General features: G+C 33.1%; 1 protein-coding gene across 2 annotated transcripts in view; it reads right to left on the bottom strand.

Moving 5' to 3' along the window:
• Positions 1-13306, bottom strand: part of Znf385b (zinc finger protein 385B) — a 289007-nt gene that overhangs the window by 65228 nt on the left and 210473 nt on the right. The window contains exon 3 of one of the 2 annotated variants that reach the window (XM_027943968.3): positions 3446-3484. The exons of the other annotated variant lie outside the window; for it this stretch is intronic. Within the exon in view, the coding sequence (XP_027799769.2) occupies positions 3446-3484 (39 nt within the window). The remainder of the gene's footprint in view (positions 1-3445; positions 3485-13306) is intronic. 2 annotated transcript variants of the gene reach the window in all.

The raw sequence follows: 13306 nt of genomic DNA, 5'->3' as shown, positions 1-13306 counted from the left end.
AACTGGTAATACTTACAATGGTTTCAAGTGACCTCAGTAATGATTATTACGGACACATTCAAGTTCTTATTTTTAATTTATGATAAAATCATAAATAGCAGGCTCTTATTACAGCACAGAAAATGTTAATCTTTATCTTAAAATAATGTATTAACTTACGTATCCTATAGATTGAAATTCATTCTACTGGAAATGCATGTCACAATTGTACACTCAAATGTACTATAACACTGGTTAATATGCAACCCTGTTTAAATATTGGTCAAGTAAAGTTTTGATTTAACGCCTGTGATTTTCCCCCTTTTGGCTTGCATGTATCATACATATTCAGAGAAATATACAATGATGAGAGTACTTGGTCACAGCAAAAGAGTGGCACACAGCCATCACAACACTCAGAAGAAGAAACACCTCTATCTGCAGAATTTATAAAAAGAGACCTAGCAGTGATTCTCTTGGGTATTCCAGATAATAATCTCCAGCATTAACATCAGACAACTGGCAGTTCAAAAAACAATGTGCCGGATGAACAAAGCATTACTCATAAACAGATGTAACATGAACAAGGAAGGATCAACTGACGCCATCATCTAGGAAATCTCCTGAGGTTAGAGTTTAGAATTGGATTAGCTGATGATATTTGATAAGAAAGGAGAAATGAATACTATCCCTGATCATGATTATAAATGATCAAAGTATAAAATTAGCATCTAGAAAAATTTAAATCCAGTGGAAAAGAGGGTGAATTGAGGGGTTACTGAAGAGTATATTACCCTATCTTTGGCTACAAGCTTAAGAAAAATGACAAGATAATGTATTCTCATTATAGAGAACAGATATAGTGGTAGTTTTCTCAAGTTGTAGAATTGTTTTAATATCCTAACTGTAGTTATGGTTACACAATCTAAACATATCAAAGTTCATAAAACTATTCACATACCCTCCCCGCCAAATCAATATGTATGATAACTTAGAAAGTTAAAAAAAAAATGTGAAGAGTATTATGTTTAACTACCCAATACAAAATATATCCAGAAAAATCCAGGGATTTACTTTGTTCAAGGTTATAACTGATTAATTTTTTATTTATGCTGGGGATCAAACCAAGACCACACATGCTAAGCAAGCACTCTACCACTGAGCTACAGCCCCAGTCTTTACATTTTATTTAATGAGAATAATAATAATAAAACTCTATGGGGTAAAGAAAATCTCAAAAAGTCAGAAATAAAACCTTAGTTTCCTTTCTTACTTTGTTCACTAGTTCATACATTCAAGACCATTCCATTCCCAAAACATAAAACTGTATTTTCTGAGCACAATTAATTAGTAGAGATGGCAAATCAGTTTGAAGAAGGTTAAAAATAAAATAGGCTAAACTTGACAGAATTTTAAAAAAATCCCAAAGTTTTGCAGTTAAAAGACAAAATATTTTATTAAGATATTTTCTGTTCCTAGGTTCTAAAAAATACTTCCCATCTGGTGATTTGTGAAATATATGGGAAAAAAGCATATGAGTATTTCCCAAATACCAATTTTCTCCATACTGCTTTCATTATTTCTGTCACATTCAATACTAATATTTTATTTAAAACTCAAATTAAAATATATTTTAAAAAATATAAACAAGAATATTCATAAAATCATAGTTTTAATTATTTCCTACTACTCATTTCAAAAATATATTGAAAATTAACATTTACAATCAAAACTTTCACTACTTAAAATAAATACACATATGCTAGTTGTTTTCATTAACACAATATAGAAAAAGAGATAAAAGACAAATCTAGAAAAATCTAGCTTTAATCTTTTAGTAAAGTAAGATAACTATTGAGGGCTTCAATCCTTGAATATACATTTTCCTTTACATTTTTTTCAGATTTTTAGCTTCCTACATATATTTTTAAGTAACTTCTGACAAAACTTTATTCTGCCTAAATCCCATATTGGCACCACGGGAATCTGAAAATACCCCTTCCTGTTCCCAAGGTTGAGTGTTCTGGGTCCTGAAAGATGAGCTGAGGCTGAGCACTGCACATACAAGAGCAAGCAAGTTCCCAGCCATCTGTTTCCTGCAAAGCAAACTAAGGTCGTTCTTTCAAGATACTAGCCAGAATTGATTGGCTTTACTTATGTATATATACATAATCCTAATTTTTTTTTTCACAAAATCAACTAAACACAGCCCTTTTATCCCTTCCTACTTACCTGTCAATAGCTTGCTGTCTTCCCATCTTTCGAATAACTTGTCACGAATCATATCAAAAGATTATCCCCTTAAATAATATTCACTATTTCCCACTTGATTCTCTATTTCCTTATAGGAATTTTGGGAAAAGACCCACTTTCCCCTCATCTAAATCTCTTTTATAATTCTCATAGAATTCTGTAATTATAATTTTTGTTGAAATATTTTTGGGGACATGATTAAATTAAGAGATGTTAAATGTTACAAAAAAGAAGGTTCCACTTTGCAATTTGAAACATAAACAGACCCTGTGTCAAGTTGATGTTTTGAATATTGGTCATCTGATGCAATAACAACAAATATCTGGGGCATTTCAGTAGGATCTATAAAAGGTTTTCAAATTCTTTAAAAAGAAAGTTGTAAAATTCCAAATATTTGTTTTCAGTGTTTCCACAATGTAGTAAAAGTTAAATGAAAATAACAACTATGGTATATTCACTTATATTTAATTTTTCCGTTAGTGTGATTGATGTTAGTTCTTTGTAAACATAATTATATATAAATAAAAAATATATTTTATATCTACATATACATATGTAGATATAAATATATAAATCAATGGTAATTGTTTTATTCAAGTATCAAATTTCAGAATGAATAAAGCATTCAGGATGAATAAAAAGTATTCTCATAATTCTTAAAATGTTGTAAATTCAAATTAGCCAATTTAACAGAGCCAAACTATGTGTCCAAAACATGATGATTTCATATGTATTCAGGTAAATCACTGGAGGAATTGCAATTACCTGACAAACTCGTATTTTATAGATTCAACTGGCATTTCATAGGCTTTTTAAATTTATTTTTTATATTTTTAATTTTTTTTGTAGTTATGTATGGACAGAATGCTTTTATTTGTTTATTGTTATGTGGTGCTAAGGATCAAACCCAATGCCTCACACATGCTAGACAAGTGCTCTGCTACTGAGCTCCAGCTCCAGCCCTTCACAGACATTTAATTGTGAAAAATGACTGCTTTCAACACTCTTCATTAAAATATTTAAAATATATGTTTTAAATGAACAAATGCTTGTTAAATAGTCACATTAAATTAGCTTGTTAGTTCACATTGCACAAAAAACTTGTCTACCAATTGAGAGAATTATGATTTATTAGGAAATAACACTAAAGCTTTTCAAAGGAAAAACAAAAACAAAGACCTATCACAAAGTTCTAGCTACCAATAATCCTTACCTGGCAGAATTTATTGGTCCCAAATAAGCCTCTTCTTTTCTAAAAAAGTAAAAGTTAGAAGTAATCAACTAAAATTTTGAGGCCAGGAAGCACATTTACATGTTTTAAAGTTTAAAAATCTTACTTCTCTTGCTCACCCCTGACTAAAACTCTTGCAGTGCTTTCTAACTAAAAAGTAGCAAGAGTTAACACTTGTCAGTTTTTCTAATGAAAATCATGCAGAAAAGAAAAGTAAAACCTATTAGTGCAATTAACTGGTAGGTAATAAAAATGAAAGATGGGGTTGTGGCTGTTACTAGGAATCGAGGAGGTAATTGGAGACTACATATGGGTGAAATAACTATTATATCATAGTGCATACAAAATGAATTAATCAAGCTGGCCGTATCACACCATCTATTATATTTTCAACATCAAAATAAGAATAAACATCTCTAGTACATTTACCAAGATTAGGGGGGCTACAATTCTGCATGAATTTTTTAAAAGATCATTACTTTCTATGAGTGTAATGAAAAGTAATTTACATTTGCACAGTGTAAGCAATCACATAAAAATATGCAGCTGCAAATAAGCTGTAGACACAGGAAAAAGAAACACTGCAGCACTTCACTAACGGTAGGATGAATATAAGAAAGAGACTCTGTGATCAAATGACTGGACAAACATAGATTATATTTTAGGCTCTCAATGATTTTTCTCCATGGAACTTTAGTAGAATTATAAACTTGTTCAACCATTCTAATGCTTTTCAAGAGGCTAGAAATTTGAGTTGTTTTTCTGAAAGAATCTTTAAACGATCTAACTAGCTAACAAGTAAGGCTGGAATGGAAATAAACTGGGCACCACACCACCTAAAAAGCAAGAACATTCAAGAATTGTATAGAACTTTCTTTTATCCATACAGTTCCTTAAACATGGGGAAATCTCACCTTAAACTTAACCATCTGCTTTAACCAATGCTTTAAAAATCATTTGGGTAAGCACCTAATGGGGTCCATTAGCTTTTCTACTAAACAGAAGTAGAAACTGGGTTTTTTATTTCTGAAAGTTAAAATCAGTCATTCAACAAATATTTCTGAAGGCCTATTGTATCACAGACATTGCCCTAGACTAATGGGGAAATGAGTCAAACATAAGAAAGGACATAATTTTAAAAGATAAAGTGTAAAAAGGATAATACAAATTCTAATTGGAGTCTGTGTTAAGAAATCACTTTTAAGCAAAATAATGAGGCATGAGAAAGAACAGAAAGGTCTGTTTCCTCTGGTCCACCCTTATACCCCTCTTTAAATTTTCTCACACTTTAGAAACCGAAGGTCCTCCCTTTACCAGTGACATTGATGTGTATCCCCCCCCAGGGGTATTTGCTATTTAATTCCTTTTTCTAGCTGTTTAATAACAATATTAAACAATACAGTAAGAGCAGCTTAGATTTAGAGTTCTTATTGTGTGTTACAAAGTATACTAAGAAATTATCTTATGTAGTCTCCACCATCACACGCAGTGGATCTAATTATTTCCCTCCTTCTACAAATGAAGAATGTCAGGTTTTGAGAGGTTCAATTTCTTATTACCCTCAAGTCAACTCATAGATGCTAGAGTCAGGATTCAAACTCACACAGGAGTCTTTCTCTGTTCCATGCTAAAGGAATCTGTGAGGGATGATGGGTATCATGTGTGGCACTGGCTTAGTGTGTATGTTTGGGGAGGAAAAGATGAATGTTCTAGAGCTTCTGCAGCCTGGAAGGCAGCTGCCTACACAAACTACATATGGTCTATTGGTGCATAAGTCAAAGTTTCCTGGAGAAGTGAGCCTGTGTTTTCTCTTTCTGACCCATTTCTGTTATTCTGAGGATAAGCCCATTTTTTCTTGTGCAATTTCAGGAAACCCTTAAATAAAATTCTGGAATGTTCTGTCCTCTTTCCCCATTATAACTATTTGGTTTGCACAGAGACAAAAAGTTCTAGAAATACTTAGAGATTACACATTAGCAGGTGGCAGTTATCATTTGCACCTGTCTTTGATTTACAAAGAGGATCTCAGCTACTAAATCCTGTAACCTAGGGCCTTCTGGAAGTTTGGCTAAGCATTAACTTTTTTAACTATGACATTATCGAATTATAGGACTACAAAAAGAATAACTTCTTCATCCCTTCCTTTTTCAATATCAGACTTTTGAAAAAGGATGTGGCAATTGGGTCTCATTAGAACTTCAAATATACATAAAGCAACCCATTTAAAACTGTGTTGTTGAAGAGCAATATTTCTCTAATGTTACTTAAAAAATGTTTTGCCTTTCATTATTGACTCTGACCACATGTCTTTATGTTAGTGTTTTATTCTCAAATCCTTGAAAATTGAAAATAGAAACAAAACAGATACAGCTATGACAAATTTCTTCTCTCAAAGATCAAGAAACCCAAATGATTGCATATTGTTGACAGCATTTGTTCAACCATATAACTTTCTGCTATTTTGGATTTCAAATCAGAAGGCTCAATAAAAATAAACGGCATAGAACATTACACTGGGATTACATGCTACCGTGAGACTTGCATTTTTGCATCTGGAATGTCTAAAAGCTGACACTTGGCCATTCTGATGCTGTCTCTCCTCCCCAGAGCACCCTGACAAGGGTCTGCCTGAATGCTGTCAATGCTGCTGAAAGGAAGACAAATGGCATGTCACTCTCTCCACAGACTGCTGATTAAACCAAGAGTCAAATATTTGGAAAGGTGCTTCCTCTAAGAATCCCCAGCTCTTTGCTAAAACCATATATTGGCCGTCTTGCAAAGAACATTAACTGTGCCTAGCAGAATGTTACCTAGTCATTCAGAACTGGTACAAAGGCTAGCATACACTGTGGAGAATAACATGCAAGCCACATTTTATTAAGTACCAATAATGTTTTTACTACTACTACTACTACTACTACTACTACTACTACTAGTGTTACTACTAGTAGTATTTTATCAAAAAGTTATAGGCTTCAAAGTATTTTGAGATTGGTTGACAGTGGCAGTATCTAATGGCTGCAGGAAGTAAGTGGGATCCCAAGATTTTGTCTTTCCTCACCTTTCCCAAGCCTTCCTAGTGACAGTCAATATTCCCTGTAGGAAGCAGAAGTGGAATCTGCCTATAGGTGAGGCAGCCTATCAGAATGGAGCACAGATTAGCATTTCATTTTGTTCTTCCATTTACAAAATATACTTAGAAAACTTGATCTCTCTCACTCAAATTCCATACTGTCAGGTCCCCTTTGAAGAGCTCTGGGATTCATCAAATAAGACTTTTCTATTCCATTGACAAAGAGGATAATGAGAGAAAGGAAAAAAATAAAAAACACACCTTGATCTGTTTTGAAGATGTTTTTTGAAAAGACTAAATACTTCATTTTCTCATAGTTTTTTCTCAATAAAGTCCATCTTGCTTTTATTCTTCTGAAGAATAAAAAGAAATGCATGCAATGCCAAGAGACTGATAATGACTTCTTTCTAGATCACTCTGATAATAAAAGATTCATTAGAGTTTAAAGGTTTTTATTTATTCATTTATTTTAGGTTTTAGGATCTTTAGAGTTAAGGATTTCATCTCAACTTTAAATACATAGTTCTATCCCTGAGAACTTTTGCTCCTTTGCAATATATGACACTTTTTATAAATGCATGATTTTCAATATATTTATATATTTATTATATTTTTCTTAAAGATATTCATTTTCAAAAGTTTATTAAGTATGTTGATTTAGGAGATAGACATAAGGTAGAGAACAAGCCTTCAAAAATCTAACAATCTAGTTGGGGAGACTTAAATATCTAAAGATATGAATAAGGCATTTGCAATTGTCATAAGTACCATTAAAATAATAAAGCTGGAGAATGGGGAAACAATGATATTTTAGCACAGATAATTCCTAAAAACATTTTAGTTGCCTTGGTACCCACTGTGATTCAGACAAAGTATTTTTACATGTGAAGCCATATCAAAATATGCAAAAATAAGAACAATATTTCATCACTAAGGGAATTTCATACAGAATTCAGAATTGCATAACTGGCAAAAATGGTAGAGTTAGAGGTCACTATCCTTGGCTTTCAAAGTGGTATGTGAGATATCAGCAAAGGGTTTTCTTTAATTGCTAAGTATCAAGTCAACAAGTACTCTTGGCACCAACACTACTACCATGTCCCCAAGAAGAGAGGGATACTAAAGGGTTCTGCATTTGAGAATTCTCTGAAGATGAGTGCTAGGCACTAGACACACACCTCATCTGAGACCTTTCTAGTGGGTTTCTATGCAGTGTGGCAGGCTTGGACTTGGTTCTGTAATTAGTTAGAGAAGAGTAAAATGACCCTCAGTTACTTTTTATTTTTAAAATAAACACAGATTTTTATCCAAGATGGTGAAGATATGATAGCAAAATATTGTTTTTTATCTTAATGCTTTGAAAACTTTAAAGAGTCACCAAATGGTAGAAATAAAACATCTAAATGCAAATGGACAGGTGGTTTTACTGTTTCCTTTTCATTAGGGAAAACCCAGTAATTCAGAAATTTTTAAATTGGTCTGAATAGAAGGAATAATTTTTAAGTTCTTTTTTAGACAGTTTTGTTATTGTTTTGTTAATGGAAGATGACATAAAGTTAGACTTGTGTGTCTTACTGAGGCTGAATGTCTAACTAACTCTGACAGTGGATCCTTGTATGTAGCAAATATGGTCAGTACAAATACAAAATATTCCACTTTCCTGGCTGCTCCTCCATAAGCCTGGTGATTTTCCATGCTGCCAGGGATCAAGGGTGATGCGGTAAAACTATAGTTACGCTACTGGGTAATTTAAGAAGCCACATCAAAGAGCTTTTCAAAAAGTTCAGTTTAACAAATGAGACTTTCAACTTATTTCTGCAATGGATATGGGACTAGACTGTATGTTCACTCATATCTGGTTGTCACTAACACACACCCCCAGCAATGTTTTGGATGTTGATGCTCCTACTTAAGCTTTAGAGAAGTAAAGAACTGAAATTCTGAAATCTCATGAAAATTGAAGGGAGATTAGTAGAGTAGAGGAAAGGGACCAGGGGAGGGAGGAGGAGAGGGAAAAAGAAAACAGTGGGGAGTGATATTGGCCAAATTATGTTGTTATATTGTGTGCATGTACGAATATACACACAAAATTAGTCATACCATTATGTACAACTCTAATGCACCAATTAAAAATATGGGAAAAAAAGGGCTGAAATTCTATTGCATGTGAGCAAATATTCAGGTTAAAAATGCATGTGGCAAGGTCCAATTGGTTAATGTTATGCATTAGGAAGCCCAGACTAACTTCAGCACCATTTGCAATTGTTTTGCTCAATGCAGGGAAAAAGCATTAAATAACGAGCTGAATTATGTCGCCAAAGGAAACTTGTGTTTTTCATTGTTTGTTTCAATCCCTGAGCAAGCAAATGCTTAGATGTGACTGGAAACCATTAGAAGACAAAGGTGTTTTTCCATCAGGATGCCAAGAAATTTCTCTAAAGGTTTTCATTTTATCCTTGATATTTGATGTTCCCCTACTAAAATAATTTCTGGCCAAAGTTCATATACAAAGTTGAGACATCTGTAGCTTCTTTCAAAGATAATTTAATGAAAAGTTCATATAATATTGCTAGACGCCCTTTGGAAGGAATATGAGAAAAAAATATAGAATTTTTAAGGGAGAAGAAAAAAACTACCTGGAATCTCTAAGGGAATTAATAAAAACCCATTTCTACTTATTTTTAATATATCAAAGGAAGAAATGAAACAATAAACTACTACTATTTTTTTTTTTTTGGTCTCTGGAGAAGTTTCTGTTCTTAAAGTATTTATACTTTATGTTTCTCAATAAGATATATTAATATGTTTTTAAAAAACAGTAGAAAACATATATAATGACAATGAACTATATGACCCAAAGATAAATGCCAACAAAGCTCGTTAGAATTCAGAGTGATAAAACAGGAACTGGATTTACCAAAATAATCTAAAATAAATGAGTTGAATGTTTCTTGTATTATTTAGTTTAATAAGTTTAATAAGTTTCTTATTGCATTTCTCATTCAGGGTGAAATAAAATAAGAAACATCATTTCAGGAATACGGACTACAGAACAATTTTTGAATAGATGTATAAAATACTAAATGAGATAGAGATTCACGTAACAGGTCATGATAACAATCATTCAATAACACATTTGAAGAAAGGATCCATGCTAATATTTGGAGACAGAAGGTAATTCTTTTCTTGCTTGGCCTTTCCTTTTGTTTTTTTAAAGTAGTGACTTAAAAACAACCTCCAAAAGTCCCCAAAGCTGAGTTTGCATAACATAAAATTCAGTGCCAAAACTAAGCCCGAGAAATATATTTTTAAAAACAGACTTATTTATTCTTTAGAAGGAAAACAAAAAGGCATACGAATAACCAAAGATTACATGTTATAGATGTAGGATTAAGTATAATAAGTGCTAAATCTCCAAATCCAAGCAAGTAGGTAAGGATTATTGTTTTTTTTGGTAAATGGGCTAAAAAACATTAGAAGGACTTTCCAGGAGACCAAGAAAGTGATGAGCTTTCTTGATTTAAAAATCAATATACCTCCTGAACAGCCAAATGTATTAAGTGACATCCTTTCAAAACCATTCTGTCAAAGCTAAGTGTGAAACACTGTTCAGTATCTAATTAGATATATCCTGATGCTGAGGCAAAACAGGTTCTTGACACAACTTAAAAAGGTATGAGATGAGAGGAAAACCCCACCAGTCAGGAAGAGGTGCTAAAACCTGAGCCTGTCTAGATATATTCTTGATTTTGTGAAACACAGTGGAAATGAAAGGTACCCTCCCCTGCCAGATAGACAACATATTTCTTACCCTTACATTAAGAAGAAAATGATAATTGAGAACTAGCAAGGCTTCATGTGAAGCAACAAATCTGCAATGTTCGAATTCTGGGCCACTCATTCATTATGAGGTGGTAAAATGTCACAGATCCTCTACATTTTGAAACCTGTTTATTTGTTTTAGTTTGAGGCCCAGAACCCCTGCCTCCATCTAACTGGAAATTAGATGGAAATCCTAATTCTAACTGGAAATTCTAACTGGAAATTCAATACAATTAAATACGGACACTGAGTTCTGTTAAAGCAGGTAGGTCAGATCTTAGCCTCATCAGGAAGATTTTAGTAGAACTCATTTAAAAATGAGGCCAGATTTTGAGAATTCTAGTTACTTGCTTAAGCCTCCTCAAACAAAACCAGAAACCATATTTTCTGCTAGAGGTGCCATATTTAGCAAACAAAAATATAAGATACCTAGATAACTTCAATATTGATTGATTGATGCAGGGGCTTGAACTCTGGGCCTTGTGCATATCTAAGCATGTGCTCAACTACTGATCTACAACCATAGCGCTAAATTTTAATTTTAGATAAACAATACATTTTTAGCACAAAAAATGTGACAAACATTGCATGGGACACACTTATATTAAAAAAATATATTGTTTATCTGAAATTCAGCTTTCAGCACCCTTTGATTACCTGTCCTCCCTCTCTGATTCCCATCCAAGGATATCATACTACTTCGGTGCTGATTTTAGTGGTCCTCCTCCTTGCAGACTTACCTTGTCACACTAAACATTTTATTTAGGGTCTTGATCAGAAAAGTGGATTCTGAATGGTTTTGCGGGCACAGGATGTCAAAACTATTTTATATAACATATTCATATCACTATTATCCTTTTGTATGGATACATATATGTATATATATATATTATTAGCTCTTCTCAGTAGAAAATATTTTTGATTTAAGTTTGTTTCTGTGTTCATATTATAAAAATATACAAGACTTGCAGTGTAAAATAAAGAACTATAATGAAATGCCTCACTCTGCTCTCTGCAGTGATAATTGCTTTATTGAATAAGACTCTGTTAATGGTACAGCTTGACATTTAACATTTGTTCATTTGATTTATTATTATTTTTATGTGATTGCAAGGAGGCAATAGCTCAAAACAAAAGTAGTTTTAAACTGAACTGTCTTCATTTTCTTTTGAATTTGTAAGAAAATGTAGTGTTTTACAGGTAAAACTATTTTATTTACAAAATTATTTCAAATATGTAACAAAGCCTATTTTGCCTCTCTATGAGCTAAATAAAACCACATAAAAATAAGAGAAAGTGAATACACTAAAAGAAATCACAAGTTAAAATATGCATCCAGTTTCTCTATATTTTGGCCATGGATATGGCATTAAGATTTGCTGGGATGGGGACACAGCTCAGTTGGTAGAGTGCTTGCCTCACATGCTCAAGGCCCTGGGTTCAATCCCCAGCACAAAAAAAAAGATCTCCTAATTAAGAGATGGAAAAAAACCCTCCATGAACCACATAGTAAGTTGTCATGAAACATACTAAATCTCTAATAATATTCACAAAACAATTTAATGTTATGAGGCAAAAAGACATTTGTGTTTTACAATCTATCCACGCCATATGATTTTTCAGAAACATTCCTGAATTATTCTTTCCTTTATGAATTCAGTTTGTCAGGATGGTGTTGGCCTATAAGTCTTCACAACACTCATTTGAAATTCACCCTTTCTGCCTCCCATAACCTTTAACACTTTTACAAAAATTGGACAAATATCTATATCTAGAAACATGAGAAGCTGATATGTTATTTTATTTAAAGATTTTGTATAATTAGTCAGGAATCACCAAATGCCTGCCAAACAACAGAATAATATCACAATATCAATCTTTGGCAGTTATCAAAACACTACAGCTTGACTAGCCCTCCCAGAGCTAGGGTTAAAAGCTATCCTCTGGAAATCAATCATACTCTCGGCAGAGGAGAATATTTCAGTGATGTGAAAGCTGAAATGGAGACTATAATCTTTTGTGATTACCCTTGAGGCTGAAGTGAACGCGAAAAGGAAAGTCTATGAATTGCTGATAATTTCCTGTGATGACCGACTCCCAGGAAATTCTGATATTATCCTTGCACTGTAACAAAGGGACTGTTCCCCAGACAGTAGCTTCAAAGAACTCCACATCTGGGGTCACAATGCTTCTTCAGAAGCTACTCATCCATTACAGGAGCTAGGCTTGTGAGGCAGCAGCTCTCTCTGAAGACAATGGCGGGTCTGATTGCACATGGACTGATGAGCTGTGTGGTACAGCCTGCCTTTCCAGAAAGTTCTTTTCAGAAAGAACTGATTTAAACTTATCAGTTTTAACTCCCCTCACAGAGGTCTAAAGAATGATACATTTCTCTGCTAATAGCTATAGAGCTATAACTATCTTGGCTGATATAATTTTTAAACTTTTGATAGTTTTTTAAAACTTTTTTTTTTGTAGTTGTAAATGAACAGAATGCCTTTATTTGTTTATTTTTATGTGGTGCTGAGGATGGAACCCAGGGCCTCACACATGCTAAGCAAGTGCTCTGCCACTGACCTACAGCCCCAACCCTAGGTTGATATTTTTTATTCTGAAAAAAAAATAGTTTCCATACCTATGCATATACCCTAAAAGTCTATATAATACTTGGAATAAAATATAAAACTATTATTCTTTTATGAGTAAGTAGAAAACTTAGATGTTATTACTCAGAATACAGGTTAAGCAGGTTCTTTTCATACAACTGACAATTTAAATTCAAGAAAAAAGGTGTGTGGGGGGAGCAGAGTAAAAGGGAGATATAGCCAAGGAATTTTAGGAATCAGTTTCTATTACCAATTCAAGAAGAATAGTTTGATATGTTGACTCTTATGACTAAATTTAAAATAGTTTTCAAAACGGTCATTTTAACCTACTTGCAACTTGAT

The sequence above is a fragment of the Marmota flaviventris genome, chromosome 11 (assembly GCF_047511675.1).
Source record: "Marmota flaviventris isolate mMarFla1 chromosome 11, mMarFla1.hap1, whole genome shotgun sequence".
Lineage (NCBI taxonomy): Eukaryota > Metazoa > Chordata > Mammalia > Rodentia > Sciuridae > Marmota > Marmota flaviventris.
This window is presented reverse-complemented; position numbering and strand designations above follow the sequence as displayed.